The sequence below is a fragment of the Toxorhynchites rutilus genome, chromosome 3 (genome assembly GCF_029784135.1).
Source record: "Toxorhynchites rutilus septentrionalis strain SRP chromosome 3, ASM2978413v1, whole genome shotgun sequence".
NCBI lineage: Eukaryota > Metazoa > Arthropoda > Insecta > Diptera > Culicidae > Toxorhynchites > Toxorhynchites rutilus.
Window position 1 is genome coordinate 191,766,280 of NC_073746.1, and position 20,636 is coordinate 191,786,915.

Sequence of the window (20,636 nt, forward strand, 5' to 3'; positions counted from 1 at the left end):
TTCATTACACTACTGAGTAGTTTTGTTGATTGTAAATATAAATTTGATAACCTACATAAAATTTAATATCCTACTTAACCTAGTCTAATTACCTATAAAGGTTGTTGATAATAGTATGTTCAGAGTGCAAGCAGTCTTCTCGAAACTTATTTAATTTGGTGGCGAATCTACTTTCCAGTGTTTCAATCCCAGCCAGATCATGGACCTCTGATGTTCTTGTCCAGGGAGGAAGGTTGAGTATCATTCTAAGGAGTTTGTTTTGGATTCGCTGGAGCTTAAGCTGATGCGACTGGGCGCAGCTGCTCCAGATCGGCATACCATACTCAATCACCGGATAAATGATTTGTTTGTAGACAGCAAGTTTGTTACTCAGACACAGAGTGGACTTTCTATTTATGAGTGGGTATAATGATCTTATCATTATACCACACTTAGTCACGATTTTATCAATATGTTGTCTGAATAACAGCTTGCTGTCTAAGGTGACACCAAGATAAGTTACCTCGTTTGACCAATCCAAGGCATTGTTTCCCAAGCTGATCCTGAGGTCATCAGGCGGAACAAGTCGTGGGGATTTACAATATGGAAATATAATGGTCTGGGTTTTAGCCGCATTCACGCGAATCTTCCAGGTGTTATAATACTCAGACAGGACATCTAGGCCCCGCTGAAGTTTTGCTGTCAGAGCACGTGTTATTCGTCCCTTATAGACAATGGCCGTATCATCTGCGAACAGAGACAACTGGCCATCGCCTGGTAAGGGAGGAATATCTGACGTATATATATTAAATAGCAAAGGACCCAGGATGCTGCCTTGGGGCACCCCTGCAATGATATTCAATTCATCTGAACAAATATTATTCAGCGAGACCCTGAATGTTCTGTCTGAAAGGTAGTTCCTGATTAGTTTAATCCGGAACACTGGAAAATGTCGCTGATGCAGCTTAAAAACCAGACCATCATGCCAGACATTGTCGAATGCCTTTTCGACATCCAACAATGCCATTGCTGTTGTTTTGGCAACTGATTTGTTCCGCCTAATGGTGTTTGTTACCCTAACCAGCTGATGGATTGTCGATCTACCATTCCTGAATCCGAATTGCTCGTCAGGGAAAATATTGTTTCGGATGGCGAAAACCGTGAGCCTGGAGCTAATCAGTTTTTCAAAAACCTTGGAGAGAGCAGATAGTAAGCTGATTGGGCGATAGCTCTCAGCTGATGTTGGTATTTTCCCCGGCTTCAGGATAGGTACAACTTTAGCTGACTTCCACCGCGAGGGGAAGTAGCCAAGTTGTAAGCATCGATTCAAAATTGATGCGATATGTTGATACAACCTGGAGCTAACATGCTTTAGCTCCAGGTTGAAGATGTTATCGAAGCCGGGGGCCTTCATATTTTTTGAAGTTTTTATTTTAGCTTCAACCTCCTCAGCAGTTACTCTCTGCTCGTCATCCAAAGTTATTTGAGCCCGATCTACTTCAGCCACGGCTTCCGCGACATCAGCTTCTCTGGGACTAAGCATGGTATGCCCTAGACTATGTGAGGTACAGAAATGATGGCCCAGTGCATTAGCTTTCTCTGCGGGGGTAATAAGGAGATCAGGACCAGGAGAACTAGGAATTAAGGGTGGGATTGGTTTGGGTTTGGTCTTGAGTATTTTGGATAATTTCCAGAAGGGACGGGAATAGGATGGGAGTTGACTCAATTTTTGTGAAAAATTTTTATTTTTGAGGTCCAAGATTCTGGCCTGGATCACTCTGGAAAGCTGATTCGCCAACAGCTTCTTTTCCTGGAGGTAAGTTCGCTGGAACTGCCTCCGGAAAATATTCCTTAGTCTTATAAGATATTTAGTAATATCGTCAATTTCGAGAAGACTACTTACACTCGGAACAAGTGGGATGTGCTGCTCTCGTGCTTTGCGTAATGCCTCTTCAACAATACCCAGCGAATTGTCTATGTCTTCTGGGCACTGCAAAGGATGGTTGAATTGCACTTCAGCGTCGACCGTTCGCTGAAAGCCTGACCAGTTGGCACGATGGTAGTTCCTACGCTGCAGACTCCTAGGAATCACCTGTTCACCTAGAATTAGCACCACCGGATAATGGTCGCTGCTCAGGTCGTGCACCACCATCGGCTGCTGAATGTTCATCATGTTGGTGACGAAGATGTCAAGGATGGATGGAGCTCCGGCGGGGGAAACGTACGTTGCTTCCTCGGGGCTCAGGATGTTGTAGTGCCCACAAGGAAGATCGTTGAATATGATTCTACCGTTTATATTTCGCCGGAGGTTCCCCCAGGCTTCATGTTTGGCGTTCAAATCACCAGCCAAGACGAATTTTCCTCTGTTCCGGGTAAGCGCGATGAAATCTCTTCTAAACTGCAGACTAGAGCCATCTCTTTCATTCACTTGGCGGGGACAGTACGCTGAAATGATGTTAATTGGCCCAGTTGTTGTTGTTATTTCGATGCCGATGGCCTCAATAATTTTGAGGTTGAAACTCTTCATTGTGAGGAACCTTAAGCCTCGCCTCACTGCTATAGCGACACCGCCCCCACGTGAACTAGTGCGATCCAGCCGAATAACGGAATAATTAGGAAGGTTGAAGTTTTTATTCGGCTTAAGATGAGTTTCAGTGATGGCTGCGATATCAATTTTATTGTTTCGAAGAAACTCTGCAAGCTCCAACTGTTTTGCTGCAAGGGAGCAGGCATTCCAGGTGATGATCCTAAGGTGATGGCTGTCCATATTTGTAAGCAAAGTCCATCATCATTGTGACTTGGTCCTGTTTTGTTTTACAGGCACGTAAAAGTCGTGTGAACTCGGCGAGGAGGGCACTCATTTGTTCCGGGGTGTACAGAACATCGGACTCTGTCTTTGTTGTTTGGTTTTTGCCTGCTACTACCTGGGCAAAGCTTAGCACTCCAGGGGGGCTTCCAATCGTTCGCGATGTTGACTGGGCCGACATGTTATCCCCACGGTTTGATGGTGTGATCATGCTGCTTCTGCTCGCTGTGGGAAGCGGAAGAGGCGTCAATACTGGAATATTTCTCCGTGAATGGGAATGTGGTGGTACATCCATTCGGTGGTTCTGCGAATTTCTCATGTTGCGATTATTATTAGCAGACGCTTTCTTCCGCTTCTCAATGAACTCTGCTCGCTTTAGGCATTGGCGAATGGTTGACGGGTGATCTTCTCCGCAATGTACGCACTTAGTGGTTGCATCCTCCTTTATGCATTCATTCGTATGATGATTGCCTCCGCAAGAATTGCATCGGCTTTGAACAAAACAATTTTTGGCACCATGTCCAAAATTGAGACAATTTGTGCACTGAGTGACATCACGATGGATGGGTTTGTAACGCTCCCATTTGACGATTGTGTGATCAATATCTTTTATTTCGTTCAGCCCAGCCAAGTTGATTGAGCCACGCTCTAAATGAATCAGGTACAGTTGGTCCCGGCAGGTAATATTTTTGTTGCGACGGTTGATTTTATGTACGGCCAACACCTTTAAATTACACTCAACTAAGCCGTCCTGCACTTCTTTTATTTCCATGTCCGGTAATCCCCTTAGCACAATTTTAAACGGCTTGTTTGCCGCAATATCGTGAGTGAAATACTCCACTTTTTTCCTCTTGAGGTATTCCTGAACGGCATTGTAATGTTTCACTCCCGGTACCATAATTTTATAACCGTCGGTGCACAAACTATACTTTGCTTGCAGACCCTTGGAAATGAGCAGCTTCATTTCTTCTCGGAATTTATCCGGGAAGCCTTTAGTGTAAAATGGAGGCATTTTCTCCTTTTTCGTAGTACTCCCGCTATCTTCCACTGGAAGCGCTGCAAACTTGTTGTTTGAAAGCAATTTTTGCACTCCTTCAGCCGGCTCATCGCCCAATTCCGCTTGAGAACGGGTCCGCTTCGCAGCATTTGGTTGCTCTTTACTAGAGCGTGGTTTCCCCATATCGTGGGTAAATGCACTTGCCGGAAGCAACGTGCGAAAAAGAACACGACGAAGTACGAACTAACGGTAATAAGTTTGTAAAAATCATGAGCTCTCCAAAGTGCGACCGATCAGCACGAGAGAAGATCAACGAATGAATGAAAGTTTGCCTCAGCGAGATCCACTGTTTATACTCTAGGCAAGTGTTCTCCTTCATTCTTCTTTTTTCCTTTGTTCACGGAGACTTTAAATCCTACGATTTCCCCTTCGTTGCTCGTTATTAACAGCTCTGTTCGGGAAAGCACAAAAATGGACAGAACAAATGTATGGGAAAATGGAAACGCTTAAAGTTTTCATGAATTTTAACCATTTACAAACCAGGGAATTCGAATGTATGGCATATTAAACAAATCTTAGGGAATTTCCGAATCGTTTAGTATGTAAATCGTCAAAATCCGTTCGCGTCAAAAATAGTTATTAACGTTAACTTTATTTCATAAAAACCTGTTTTCTGATTTGGCACCCTTAATGAAAGACGTAGTTCTACGTCAAAAAAATTAAAACTGCTTTCCAATACAATGCCGAAACTGGCCATATACGAAATTTACTAAATTCAGTAATAAAAGTCATTTTATTATTTAAAATTCCTCAAGCAGTAAAAATGACTGCTTTTGGGTTATATAGGTATAACACATATATATCTCCGGAAATGAAGGAGGGAGGAGGTAACTACAATTATTAATAAACACAGTTATATGTTGTGTAAAAAGTCACAATATTCTAAGAAACTGTGCCATTATATACATAACAGCTCTCCTAATTGAAATTAAAAAGCAGTTAAAATGACTTGCTTGAGCAATCTAGTGTTAATAGTGCTACGCAGATGATATGAAACTGTATATGGAAATAAAGAATGAAGAAGACTCTCAAACATTCAAAAATGAAGTTGACATAGTTTATAATTGGTGCACTAAGAGTTTATTACAGCTCAATGTTAGGAAATGCACTTTGATTACTTTTACAAGAAGAAGAACACCATTGAACAATGGTGTTATACTGGGTAATCAACCCATCAGTAGATGTCAACGAGTAAGAGATTTAGGTGTGATCTTAGATTCGAAACTAACCTTCGTGGATCATTATAATACAATCATCCATAGAGCAAATAATATGTTGAGCTTCATTAAATGCTTTAGTTACCATTTCCACGATCCGTACACAATAAAAACATTGTATATTACATACGTCAGATCAATTCTCGAATACTGTAGTATTGTATGGTCCCCCTACATAACTTCACACGAAGACAGAATTGAATCTGTACAAAAACAATTTCTGTTATTTGCACTTCGTAAACTAGGCTGGTCTTCATATCATCTACCTCCATATGAAGCACGCTGTATGCTAATCAATATTAAAAGCCCAAAAGAACGTCGGAACTCTGCCATGATTCTATTTATTATTGATATCATATCACAACGAGTGGACTCAGAAGAAATATTAGGAAACCTGAATTTTTACGCACCGATTAGGAACCTGAGAAACCCTAACATTTTTTACATAGATTATCGAAGATCGAATTATACCAAATATAGTCCTATTAATCGTATGATGAGCCTCTGTAACGAACACAGTGAAACAATTGATGTAACCATGTCAAGATCAATGCTCAAAGACTATCTGAATAGCATAAGATATCGTTAAATTTCACTGTAATATTTGGGCAGCATATTTAGCCTACGCTGGTTTGACGAAATAAATAAATAAAAAAAAAATTGATTCTGTAACTTGTTAAAATCGTCTTTTAAATTAAACGAATAAATTATCCAGCCAGCTCTCTTTAGATTTTTAGTTTTAAGTAAGTAGTTTTAAGTAGTATTAAGAATGTATCGGTCTACAATTTAGATTGACGACAATAAAATAAAAAAAAATTACCGATGTAGCAGACCGAAAAAGTGAGCGGTAAGCGACTGGGATCTCTGCAACATGATGATTGTTGCGTGGACATAGTAGCAAGAATAACACACAAAGATGGTCAGTTGAGGAGCCCTGAGTTATGAGCTCATGATCGTTCGCTTATTAGCGGAAACGCAATCAATTAGGCTCCCCCCTATATTTCATTGTTCGTCATGATTTTCCCTAAAACACGACTTATTTTAGTTACATTTATAGGGCGTGTTGCGGATGGAGATGCGATCCATTAAATGTTTTTTTTTATCAAATTGTGTGGAACCTATACATATATACGATCTCAAGCTTAACCAGACGCTCACGAACAATTCAGATATCTGTAGTGAGTCTACTAATCAATGCGTCGTGTACCGTATGCTCAACTCCTTGATTTTGACATCCGTAGCAGCACGATCTATCCAGGCAACCCAATATTTGATATTAAGAATGTTATTTTTATTGTGTTATTATTTATAAAATAATGTATTAATTGCAGATGTAAGAGGCCTTAATCAACCGCAGAAAATAAAAAGTTTGAGGCATCAAGTTTTGAACAATTTGGAGGATTATGTTTCGGATAAGCAATATGATTCTCGGTAAGTACAGAGATATAATAGAAGGGTTGACAAATGCAGGAAAACGAAGGTTACAAAAAGTTCATTCTAAGGGTACGCGTAGCATTTTGTACTTATTCTATAATTTGCGATGAAGTGTTCCTCTAATTTACTCAATACTTTGATCGATTAACTAAACAAAATGACTAAACTTATCAATATGAATCGTTTACAGGAGTTTTGGGGACTAGGCTGAAAATTTACTTACTAACATCAGAACTTACTGCAACATTCGTAAAATTACAGAGGGTTTTTCAAAACAAAAAACAAAACAACTGTTTTTGGCACTTTTATTAAATCGATGTAAAAAATTAAATAAATGATGTTTCATCAAAGCAACAAATTAATGTTGTACAGAATTTATTGGAGTTTTGAAAACGGTTTTTCGTATTTCGAAGCAATTATTATTTATTGAATTATCCGATGCTGTCTTGTATACGCAAATTGTCGGAGAGAATGATCTTGTTCCTTTGATCGCCTTGATTGATGAGTTGAAACAAATGGTCGACTCTCAGATACACAATATGGATTCCGCAGGGACAAAGAGATGGATAATTGTCTTACGTTGCTTTCTTCAGAATTTCAAATGACTTACGCAGAAAAAAAGCGAATGATTGCGGTATTCTTGTACATAAATGGGGTTTTTGATACAGTTTCAAAAGAGGTCCTGTCGGACAAATTACACTTTTGAGGTCTGTTATTTGTATTGAATAACATGTTATATAACTTGCTTTATTTCTACGTAAGCGACATTGAAAATTACCTTACACAACATTGCAACCTATGACAACTAGCAGGTGATGGAAAAGTGTCAGTCGTGGGATGAAAAGAATTCGACCTGTAAGCAGGGTTGCCATATATACAGAATATTTTGTATTTCACAGATTTTTCTGCCAAATTTCAGATACAGAATCTGTATATACAGAATTACAGATTTTGATGAGATGATAATCACTTGGAGCCAGATCCGGACTATAGGGTGGGTGCAATAGGACATCCCATCCGAGCTCCCGTAGCTCCTGGCGGGTCATCAAAGATGTGTGAGGCCGAGCGTTGTCCTGGTGGAAAACAACACCATTCCTATTGATCATTTCTGGCCGCTTCTGGTCAATCGCATGCTTCAAACGGTCAAGCTGTCCACAGTAGAGAACCGAGTTGAGGGTCTGACCATAGTTGAGCAGCTCATAGTGGATGATTCCCTTCCAATCCCACCAAACACACAGCAAAACCTTCCTGGCCATCAATCCAGGCTTGGCGATGGTTTGGGCCTGCTCACCGCGCTTCGACCACGACTTTCTTCGCTTAAGGTTGTCGTACGTGATCCATTTTTCATCACCACTTCTTCAAAAATGGGTCGAGTTCGTTCCGTTTCAGCAGTGCATCGCAGGCGTTGATTCGGTCTAAATCCATCTACTTCACAAATTTTTTCGGCCGCCTTCGTTACAGTTTTACCTCGCAGGTAGTAAAAACGTAAAATATGGCGAATTTCTTACTTGTAGTAGAGTAGAGAACCGAGTTGAGGGTCTGACCATAGTTGAGCAGCTCATAGTGGATGATTCCCTTCCAATCCCACCAAACACACAGCAAAACCTTCCTGGCCATCAATCCAGGCTTGGCGATGGTTTGGGCCTGCTCACCGCGCTTCGAACACGACTTTTTTCGCTTAAGGTTGTCGTACGTAATTCATTTTTCATCACCAGTCAACATCTTCTTCTGCAAATGGTTCCAAACGGTTTTATGGTCTATACCCAGTTCCTGGCCAATCGAGCGAGTGCTCACATGCCGGTCTACTTGGATGATTTCAACGATTTTATCGGTTTCCAAGACGATTGGCCTACCAGTACGGGGTGTATCTTCGACAGCCACTACACCAGAACGAAATCGATCAAACCAAAGCTGTGCTGTGCGAATTGTTACAGTATCGGGCCATAAACTACACGAATTTTTTCGGCCGCCTTCGTTACAGTTTTACCTCGCAGGTAGTAAAAACGTTAAATATGGCGAATTTCTTACTTGGTGGACTCCATCTTTGACGCGCTATAACTCAAGACTGAAAAGGACAATCACAACACTGTCAAAACGACACTTGTAGCACAGATTGTCGTCTTTAAATAGCCGTATAGTATGACCCGATGCGATAAGTACAACACAAGATATGTTAAAGTGTTGCCATATATTGACAATATACGACATTTCTTTTTCCTCAACCCAATATACAGAATATACAGATTTCATTAAATTCAATTTTAAAATTTGAATTTATTACAGTGAATACATAGATACCTTAATTTATGAATTATTTTATTAATTTATTCATTTATAAATGACTATAATCATTCCGTCAATCGAATATTGATTTTTTTAAACGATCCTATGACTGAACCGACTATGCTGTTCCCAAACTTTATTCTATCACTCATCAATAACCCCAATTGCACTTTTCAATCAGAAAGTTCTCAATTTTGTGAACTTTATTATAATGAGAGAAGAATTTTATTGTTGATCATGTAACTTGGTAACTTGGGGAAGTCTGAAAATGTTGACGTTGGTATCGATGCAGCAGAAGCTGAAGAAGGATGGGATGCAGTTTGGAAGCTGACCTTCAAATCGATTTGTCGTGACTTCTATATCGAACTCGTGAAACAGATTTCAAAGCGATTTGTTTTCCGTGATCCGGTTATCAAAACTGCGACCTATAACTTGGTCCCAGCTGTTGGATGTCAAAAGGCGTGATGAATTTTTTTGTATGATTCCTTAGGTTGTTCGTAAGACACTTTCTGATAAGATTCATCAGCGTGTTTTGAGCGAATATTTTCGCTTTACAATACCAACAAAACGAAGTTTTATACAGATTTTTTTGTTAGAAATACAGATATGCAGATTTCTTCAGAAAATTTTACAGATTTAAATGCGGCAACCCTGCCTATAGGATATACAAGATATTTTGAACAATTTTTTCAACATGTGTCATTGTAAAATGGTCCAGGAGGTGCATTTGAGTGGAAATTAGCATCTAGAGCTCGTCAGTTATTCTCTAGACAAAAACTGTCTTCGACAAAGTTGTTGCATATGATAGAGCGTTTATTTTGATGTTGTCAAAAATAGGGTTGAAATTTTTCCATCAAATAACAATTCTAACTTTCTTATCTTTGTAGATAGAGGTAAACATAGTTCCCACAGTTATTTGAGAAAACTTTTTAGAACAAAGTTTTTTCTATCTCTTGAAAAAACCGAAATAGTGATTTTTTACTAAGTTGTGTTGGGGCCACCATCATTTTTTTTTTCTCTCTATCTTTTATATTGCAAATTTTACATGCAATTCGTCTGCAGAAGACTTTTAGAACTTACAAAGACCAACGTTTTTCGATGCAGAACTTGTCAATATCGCAACTCTACTAAAAGTTATTGATATTTCTTCCCAAAAAATACGCACTCTTCATTCGCTTGTCATTCTTTCTGGGGCAAACATAAAAAATATTCGTTGATGGCATTTGAAAGAGCATACTTGACTGTATATAATGTGAGATTTCCAAAACTATGTTAGTAATTTGTAACAATGTATTACAATGTATTGTCATAATCGAGATGTTATAGTCTCCAATGCACTGTACGTGTGCCCGACACGGGATACTTCCTATTGGGATGCAGCTGACCATCAATCAGCAACGCCCCCCTAGTCTGTACCCCATATCTAGCGTGGTGCGTCTGTCTCGACTCGAGGAATCCAAGATATAATGGTCACTGGCCGGCACAATCATCAGCTCCTGTAGAGTTGTCATGAGCGGTACAATCCTCAGCTCGTGGTGAATGATCAGTGGCCTGCACAACCTTCGACCCGTGTCGTTTGTATCTGTAAAGAGTATGTGTATTAGGGTGCCAATGAATGTATGGGAAAAGAAACTATACAAAATACAAAAAAAAAGACGTGTGGGTAATGTCGGGGACATAACCGGAGTGACGTAGGACTATACAAAGGGGACAGCTTTTGCTAAATATATATTTTAAATACATTGTTTTATTTTCTTCTACGTGAATACCTACCTATCTATCTGAAAAAAGGATTAGTTTACTGTTTACTCTTTATGAACATGTTCTTCTTCTTCTTCAATGGCACTAACGTTCCTAGAGGAACTTCGCCGTCTCAACGTAGTATTACTTGCGTCATTTTTATTAGTACTTAGTTGAGATTTCTATGCCAAATAACACGCCTTGAATGCATTCTGAGTGGCAAGCTCTAGAATACGCGTGATCACAGTGCAAGTCGGAGGAAGTCGGAGTCGGAGGTGGTTTCGGAGACGAATGAATTGTAAGATTTGTAGTCTCCGCAAACAAGGTAAATAAAAATGAAAAAGAACTGAGGTTTTGGAGACGAACTCTACGATCTGTCGAAAAATAAACGAGCTATGAGCGTTCTGAAAAACCAACAGTGAATACAGGGACGGATGACCTTCGGATCAAAGTCCTTTAAAATAAGAACAGAGCAGCAGGAAATACATAGCTCATCATGTTGCTCCTTAGTTATTTTGTAACGTCAGTCAATTTTCAACATCAGTTATCAACCAAAGAAAGCAGTTCATGCTACCGAGAAAATTCGTTAATGCCATCCTGCGTACAATGTGTTGTAATTTGAAGCCACTTTTAATTCGGAAACCATGTATGGGTTTGTGAAAACTGAATGATCAATTTAAAAGACCCCAACCACCAATAAGTTCAAAAACAAACATAAACAAAATAATTCAGTTCATATTATATGTCATATTATGTCACTTTAGAATGCATTGGTATTGTGAATAACTTTTAATAACTCTTCTTTGAATGGTTTAATGGCCCTGAAAAGCGCCGTGTTTTACGGTGGCTGGTTTGCCACCAAAGCAGTGTGTATAAACAAACTTTTTCCTTTTTCTACCTGCTGCCGTTTTGCGATTGCGTTTGCCACTCGCTGAAACTAGTTGTTGCCACCGAACCGAATGTGCTCTGTTCTGTGGGCGGGTTTTCTTATTGTCGTGAGCAGCTTTGCAAGCCAACTCGAGCACTCCGGCGGCCGAAATTCTATAACCGCTATTAGGAATACTGGTGCTCCGGCACCAATCCGTTGATGCGATGTGATGTGAAACGATGCCATACAACCACACTGATTTACGGTTTGAAAGAGAATGATATATTTTTCAGCGGATCCGCGCGTTTTGTACTTTAGCGGTATACGCTCACAGGATAGAGACAAATCGGCAGACTCAGCCAAAGGGGCGAGTCCAACGAGACGAACGAATGAGCGTTAAAAGGCAGCGATGGCAAAAAAATACATTGATTACAATTTGTTCGCTCGTTGGATTCAGATGCAGGCTAAAAAAGGTCCTTTTCAGGATCACAAAATTATCTTTGTTCGGCTAAACCTCCCTGTTTAGCGATTGTGTTTGCCACTCGCCACAGCTTTCACAGTTGGAAAATTTCTTCCCATCCAGGTTGTGACATGTTGTACAGTAAATTTAATTTATATTTAATGCGACGTGCCGAAGCACCACTCAGTGTCGCATTGGAGGCGAATTGAACCTGTAATTGAACATTTGCGATGACAGTGATACAGTGTCGACTTTCAATGTGGAGTCATAATTTGGACCCCGAACTCTATGTTTACAAAAATGTCCAAATAAATATGTCGCATTACAGGTCCGTCCAATTAGCTAAATGTCGAGCTAAATGTAAATTACTGTACTTTCAATCTAGAAGCAATTTAAGAATTGGTGAAAATTGAATAATCGGGAAAGTCCCCAATCATCAATAAGCTCAGAACAACTGTCAAATTCTCATACTCAAACAAATTATCTCCTGGCAAACAAATTATAAAAAAAAATCAATTTGTGTTTTATTATTATTTGGGATATTGTTTTAGAAAGCATTGAACTGTATTTCGTAAACTCTTTTTTGGATGGTTTAATGGCCCTGAAAAGCGCCGTGTTTTAGTACTCGTGGTTTTGATAAAAAACCATTTCGGACGCCCTCGATGCCGCCTTGTTCTGGATTTGCCACCAAAGCAGTTTGTATAAAGAACAAACATTTTTTTTCTGCTACCTGCTGCCGTTTTGCGATTGCATTTGCCACTCGCCACTCGCTGCAACTGCCTGTTGTTGTCTTGATGTCCACCGAACCGAATGTATTCTGTTCTGAATGCGAGTTTTCTTATCGTCGCGACCAGCTTTGCCAGCCAACTCGATCACTTCGGCGGCCGAAACTATATAACGCCGGCTAGGTGGACTGGTGCACTGGTACTAACGCGCTCGGCCTAGCTACCCTTGTGGAGCAATTGGCGAATACACCTATTTTGCCTTTCCCTTCACTTTTCCTCCTTTGCCATGTCCAGACATGGCTGCTTGTGTTGGTTTGTTTATGTGATGTGATGCGAAACGATGTGGTGTACGGTTTCGATGATATTGATCGTTACGGAAGGAAGGAAGGAAGGTCTTGTATTATAGAGACTTTAAACTTTTGCAGTTCATTCGTCTCTAGCCTTGAGAAAGGCCCTTTGAAAACACTACTCTACTCTACTACTCTTCTCCAGCGCTACCACCTCCGCCCTCTTGCCTTGAGAAAGGCACTCGATCCCTCGCCGTCCAGAATGATCGTTACGGCAGCGGATTTTTAAGCTGACTGGCTGGCTCGAGAATTACGCATGTGTGAGACTGCGACCACTGTTTCGTTCATTTTTTTTTCTTTTTCCTTTCCAATCGTGCTTCATTGTATTTTGCTGCTGCTCTGGTTGCCCGTTTTGGTCGGTACGATTTGAGGAGCACAAAATGGACCAATCAAAAATGGGCACATAGTGCATTTGGACAATGCTTGATATTTCACAATTATTCAATTATTTATCTCAAGAAAAATGAAATGTTATTCGTTATGATAGATGCGTAGATATATTTCCTATCAATTGATGCAAAAACCTTTGCGATCTATTGAGAAATGCTCGAAATGCTCATTTTTTCCTACTTGTTCAGTGCCTAGATTTTCATTTCACCCCCTATATCTTCCGGTTACACTTAGTCCTACGTCAAAACAAAATACAAAATGTTCACCACCTCGAAAAAACACCCTATGCAAAATTTCAGCTCAATCGGACTTAAGGAAGAGTGGCGCAATGTGTTCAAAGTTTTAGTTTTTTGCAAATCGAAAAATCATCCAAGGGGAAATCGGGAGGAATTTATTTTTCTCTGACACCTATATCATGCCCTAATTGTGTTTTTCTGTTTGTTTAAGAGGTCGCTTCGGGGAGATTTTATTATTGTTACCAATACTTCAATCGATTACCTGGCAGATGGTGCAGCAAATTGAGCTAGCTAAAATGTTTGGTGTTGCGCATATCGATAGCTTGTTGCAAGAAATGCTTCTAGGAGGTTTGTACAAAATACGCTATTAGATGTACTATTTACCAAATTTTTTCTTATTTGTTTTTAGGCGAAACGATGGAAAATACGACATCTCCAACATCTCCGATGAATAGTTTTTCTAATAGCAACAGCAGTCCGCTTCGCATGATGTCTTGTGACAATACACAATTGCCATCTACAGTTGATTCGTCTCAGAATGAGCTGACAACGTCAACTTGTAATGCAATACAGCCTGAACAACTTACAGAATGTAGCAACATCCTTGCCCCGATTTTGAATGATGACATTAGTGATTATGAAATTTCTTCACCCGCTAATACTTTCCACAGAGAAAATAACATTCAAAATTATGTGAACCAAACAAAAGATGAAATATATAACAATTCTTATATTTCTCCATCGTCTTCCACAGTACGTACAGTGCAATCGTCAACTGATCGCGAGTCGCAGACAAATTTAGCTTTAAATGATCATCTAAGTCGTAATGAATTAGATTTTAAACGAGAACCTGATGTTAATGGATATTGAATTGTTAATAATTTGGTAGATTTATTTTTAGGTATATTACTTAGAGAATTATTATACATTGTTGTTACGTTACAATTTCCTGACTCACTGGGAATGAAGAAAAATCTATTTTCATAGGTAACTTGCGCAATAAAATAATACTTTCAAATTCCTATGTCATAGTTTTAATTTTCTATCATTCAAGGGAGGACCCCGACAATGAGGGTCAAAAACATTTTGACGATTTTTAACGATTTATTATTTTTCGCCTCAGTAAGTATGCTTATTTGGGCCCTTTCGGAATTAGCCTGACGGTTGTTGTTGAAACAATTGACGTACAGTCTATCGCTGAATTGAGTGTACAATTGTTACTTGACGATATGTACTTTCCATTTATTTGGTGTGAAATAGTTTGAATACATTCATACTGCGATGAGAGGATTGAAGGTCTCCTTGGTGCTTGATGGTATGCATCCCGGCGAGTTAGTTGAGTCAGGCAGTTGGTTGAGTGAAGAGGATTTTGGTTGCTATGTTGAATAATCTACCATTTGGTTCCGTCGTTCTCGCTGAATTTTATAAACCGGGCATTCACTGCTCCAGGTAGAGTGGTCAGAATCAATATTCAGCTTACGCTCAACTCGCAGTTTCGCACAGTTTGCACATTTTTCTATGCGGGATTTGCATTCTTTAATCGAATGGTTATCACTGCAAATAGGGCAGATAACTTTTTCTACTTTACAGTCGACTATTTTATGATTGAACCCGCAGCATTTGTAACACCTTATGAACTGCAACCCATCAACCACTCGGCATCACATTCGTCTTCCTAAGCTCGAAGCCGCCGGACGGTTTTATATCGTTATCGTCCATCGTTGAAGTGATACCGTTATTTTCGTGGCTGGTGAAGTGAGTGTTGGACACTAACGGGATTCCCTGTGATTCATTGAAGCAGACACAACATACGAGAGGAAGAAACCCTGCACGCGAGCGCTGTGTGCTGGTGTGTTATCGTCGTAGCACCGTCTTCGACATCATCACCGCGTGGTGCGATACACGGGTTCAGCTGTACCGAACGATCAACACGCAGCACCGTTATAAACAATCCGCACTGGTCTGCATAATAAGTATATAATTTAATAGGTTAAGGTTATTAGGTTAAGGTTAATATTAAAAAAAAATTGCAAAAATTTTAAGAAAGTGTACATCTGCCATTTTAAATGGCAGAAGGGGAAGAAAGCGTTGACATGGATATCGAATCCACTGTCTCCCCCTCCCCAGCTACGGGTGCTGGGAAGTCGCTTAAACGCGTTCCCCTCTCAGAAGATGTCTCTTCACAGGAAGAGTTAACTCACCTCAACAAGCCTCCCTCAAGAAAATTTGCAAACCTTTCCTCTTCACCCCCTCATTCTCCCGCTCCCGTTTCCGCTCAACTCCCGAACTTGCCACCCAGCCCTACTGATCCCGCTCCCGCTCAACAATCGACCTCGACCTCCCCCTCAGTTGCTTCCTCTCCTCGTGTCAAGGTCTATCCAGAAGATTCACTTGGAGCTGGCCCATGGGTTGTTTTTTTCCGGCCCAAACCGAACGGAAAATCCATCAATGTCATTCAGGTTTCGAAAGATCTGGCAAGATATTATTCCTCCGTGGTCGAAATCTCTAAGGTTAGACCGAACAAACTGCGTGTTGTCGTGAGTGATCGGAAACACGCAAATGCAGTTGTGATCGACGAGAGATTCTCCCTAGAGTATCGTGTCTACGTGCCGTCCCATGACGTAGAAATCTCGGGGGTGATAACTGAAACGGGTCTGACGTGTGAAATGATAAAGGAAGGAGTTGGTAAATTTAAAAGACTCCCGTTGGTGGGCGTTAAAATTTTGGACAGCCGCCAACTAGGGAAAGTATCCCAAGAAAAGGGAAAAACTAAATTCACGCCGTCAGACTCGTTTCGAGTAACTTTTGCTGGTTCCGCTCTCCCTGACTACGTCATGGTGGGCAAATTAAGACTGCCTGTGCGACTCTTCCTGCCAAAGCCCATGACTTGCCAAAAATGCAAGTCAGTTGGTCACACTTCAGATTATTGTGCCAACAAGGAGCGCTGTGCCACTTGCGGAGAGCAACATGAGGGGAAATCCTGCAGTGCGACTGAGCATAAATGTCCATATTGCGGGGGATCCCCACACGAGCTCTCAGTTTGTGAAACTTACAAGAGTCGCTGGGAGAAACAGAAGCGCTCTTTGAAGGAACGCTCGAAACGCACTTTTACGGATATTTTAAAGGGCGCTTCTCCACTGGCCCAACAACAACAACCAATCATCACACAAAATGTCTTCGCCACGTTGCCCGTTGACGAAATGGAAGCGGACACAGCTAACGGGGGCACACCGTTCATTTTCCAAGGGAATCCCCGGCGCAAAAATGTGACCACTCCCAAAGTTCAAGGACAAGCCCCTCCGGTTATACCTCCTGTTAGCATGCCTAAAAAATCGAGTGCAGCGGACAAGCAAAATCAGGTTCCTCCTGGCTTCCGTGGGAATAGTTCACCTTCGAACGACCCAGCACTCGAGGGGACATCAAAAACCCCAACTGTCCCTATTTATCCGTCCAGCTCAACTCCCCATTTGGGATTTATAAAGTTGACTGACCTTCTGGCTCAAATCTTCACATGCTTTAATGTTTTCGACTCCATCAGAACCATTGTCATTTCAATGCTTCCAGTATTAAAGACAATTTTGCAACAATTGATGCAAACATGGCCCCTCCTTGCAATGATTATCTCTCTTGATGTCTAATTCAAATAGAGAGGTCGGAGATATCACTGTTTTACAGTGGAATTGTCGTAGTCTTATCCCTAAATTGGATACATTCAAATTTCTAATTCATAACTTCAATTGTGACGTTTTTGCTCTGTCCGAAACTTGGCTTTCTTCGCGAGATGATATATCTTTCCACGATTTTAATATTATACGCTTGGACCGTGTTGACAGATACGGAGGGGTGCTATTGGGGATCAATAAGTGCCACTCATTTTTTAGAATTGACCTTCCACCTATTGGGGGGATCGAAGCTGTTGCTTGTCATGCAAACATCAGAGGCAAAGACCTTTGTATTGTCAGCTTGTATTGGCCTCCGAGAGCTGCGGTTAGCCGCAAGCAACTTGTTGACATGTGCTCACTCCTTCCTGAGCCACGATTGATCTTGGGAGACTTCAACTCTCACGGAACTGTCTGGGGGGAACAGTACGACGATAATCGTTCATTGTTGATATATGACCTTTGTAACAGCTTCAATATGACCGTTTTGAACACTGGGGAAACAACACGTGTACCTAAACCTCCTGCTAACCCAAGTGCTCTTGACCTCTCGCTTTGCTCGAATACACTATCGGTAGATTGCAAGTGGAATGTAATCCAGGACCCCAACGGCAGTGACCACTTGCCAATCAAAATTTCCATCACCATTGGTTCGAATTCTTCTGAATCTATAAACATGGCATATGACCTCACAAGACACATTGACTGGAAAAAATATGCGGACGCAATTGCTCTAGCCATCAATTCCAGAGATGGTTTGCCTCCATTGGAGGAGTATAACTTCCTTTCTCGTTTGATATATGACAGCGCGGTTCGCGCTCAAACGAAACCCATCCCAGGCTCCACTTTTCGTCAAAGGCCTCCCAATCCATGGTGGGATAGCCAATGTTCCAGGCTTTATCAGGATAAATCGAACGCATTTAAAGCTTTTCGGAAACGTGGAACCATTGAGAATTTTCAAACGTATTTGGACCTTGAAAATCAATTTAAAAACTTGATCAAAGGGAAAAAACGTGCTTATTGGCGAAATTTCGTGGGAGGTTTGTCACGAGAAACGTCAATGAAAAAATTATGGAAAGTGGCTCGAAACATGAGAAATCGCTCTTCATCGAATGAAAGCGAAGAATATTCACATCGATGGATTTTTAATTTTGCACGGAAGGTTTGTCCCGATTCCGTTCCTGTGCAAAAAATTGTTCGAGATATACCACAAGATAGGTGCGATCTTGATTCCGAGTTTTCGATGGTAGAATTCTCTCTTGCTCTCCTTTCTTGTAACAATTCGGCTCCAGGAACGGATAGAATTAAGTTCAACTTGTTAAAAAACCTCCCTGATGTGGCGAAACATCGCTTGTTGAATTTATTCAATCGGTTTCTGGAGCATAATATTGTTCCAGATGATTGGAGACAAGTGCGAATTATAGCTATTCAAAAACCCGGAAAACCCGCGTCCGACTTCAATTCGTACCGCCCAATAGCAATGCTGTCTTGTATACGGAAATTGTTGGAGAAAATGATCTTGTTTCGCCTTGATCGATGGGTTGAAACGAATGGCCTACTCTCAGATACACAATATGGGTTCCGCAGGGGCAAGGGGACGAATGATTGTCTTGCGTTGCTTTCTTCAGAAATTCAAATGGCTTACGCCGAAAAAAAAACAAATGGCTTCAGTATTCTTGGACATAAAGGGGGCCTTTGATTCTGTTTCAATAGAGGTTTTGTCAGACAAATTACACTCTCGGGGTCTGCCGCCTCTGTTGAATAATATGTTATATAACTTGCTTTGTGAGAAACAGTTGAACTTTTCTCACGGGGATTCGACAGTAAATCGGGTCTCCTACATGGGCCTCCCCCAGGGCTCATGTTTAAGCACCCTTTTGTACAACTTCTATGTAAGCGACATCGACAATTGTCTTACACAAAATTGCAGCCTAAGACAACTTGCAGATGACGGAGTGGTGTCTGTCGTAGGATCAATCGAATCCGACCTGCAAGAACCCTTACAAGATACTTTGAACAATTTTTCAACCTGGGCCATTGGGCTAGGGATCGAATTCTCCACGGAGAAAACAGAGATGGTGGTTTTTTCTAGGAAGTATAGACCAGCAAAACCAAAGCTTCAACTTTTGGGTAAACCGATCACTCATGCTATGTCATTCAAGTATCTTGGGGTCTGAATCGACTCCAAATGTACTTGGGGGCCCATATTAGGTATCTGAGTAAAAAATGCCAACAAAGAATAAACTTTCTCCGTACAATTACCGGCACATGGTGGGGAGCCAATCCCGAAGATCTTATAATGTTGTATCGAACAACTATTCTCTCAGTGATGGAGTATGGCAGTTTCTGTTTTCAATCAGCTGCCAAAACACATCTCATTAAACTCGAGCGAATTCAGTATCTTTGTCTCCGTATTGCGTTGGGATGTATGCCCTCAACGCATACCATGAGTCTCGAGGTTTTGGCAGGCCTACTCCCACTAAAAGATCGCTTCAATTTATTATCTCTTCGGTTCCTCATCCGGTGTAAGGTTATGAACCCATTGGTGATCGGAAATTTTGAGCAGCTTATTGAGCTAAATTTTCATTCAGGATTCATGAGCTCATATCATGAATTCATCTCCATGCAGGTTGATCCTTCTTCGTATACTCCCAACCGTGTTTGTTTTCCTGACTACATCAATTCCTCTGTACATTTTGATCTGTTCATGAAGGAGAAAATCCATGGAATTCCAGATTATCATCGATCGGGGATCGTTCCTACGATCTTCAATGCAAAGTATGGGCGTGTCAATTGTGATAATATGTACTTTACTGATGGGTCCTCTATGAATGAGTCCACAGGATTTGGAGTGTTCAACGAAATTTTTAGCACCTCCCACAGTCTTCAGAATCCTTGCTCTGTGTATATTGCTGAATTGGCAGCAATACATTGGGCGCTGGACAGCGTCGCCCCTTACGACCTGTTGAACACTATTACATTGTAACGGATAGTCTTAGCTCTGTCGAAGCTATCCGTTCAGTGAGGCCGGAAAAGCACTCGCCGTACTTCCTTGAGAGAAAACGAGAAAATTTGAGTGCTTTAACCAGACGCTGTTATGTCATTACCTTTGTCTGGGTCCCTTTACATTGCTCAATTCCGGGTAATGAGAGGGCTGACTCATTAGCAAAGGTAGGTGCAATTGAAGGCGATATTTATCAGCGTCAAATCGCTTTCAATGAATTTTATTCTTTAGTCCGTAAAAATACCATCGCTAACTGGCAACGTAAGTGGAACGAAGATGAATTGGGTCGGTGGCTTCACTCGATTATCCCTAAGGTTAGCCTCAAACCATGGTTCAAAAGTCTGGACTTAAGTCGGGACTTTATTCGCACCTTCTCTCGACTCATGTCCAATCACTGTTCGTTAGACGCGCTACTCTTTCGTTTTAATCTT

At 40.9% G+C, this 20,636-nt stretch overlaps 1 protein-coding gene across 5 annotated transcripts in view; it reads left to right on the forward strand.

Annotated features, from left to right (window-relative positions):
* Positions 1-14,564, forward strand: part of LOC129779753 (transcription factor HNF-4 homolog) — a 78,882-nt gene extending 64,318 nt beyond the window's left edge. For all 5 annotated transcript variants that reach the window (XM_055787417.1, XM_055787416.1, XM_055787414.1 and 2 more), the window contains exons 5-7: positions 6,391-6,490; positions 13,754-13,890; positions 13,952-14,564. In XM_055787417.1, coding sequence (XP_055643392.1) covers positions 6,391-6,490; positions 13,754-13,890; positions 13,952-14,412 — 698 coding nt within the window. In that variant the 3' untranslated portion in view covers positions 14,413-14,564. The remainder of the gene's footprint in view (positions 1-6,390; positions 6,491-13,753; positions 13,891-13,951) is intronic.
* Positions 14,565-20,636: the final 6,072 nt, after the last annotated feature.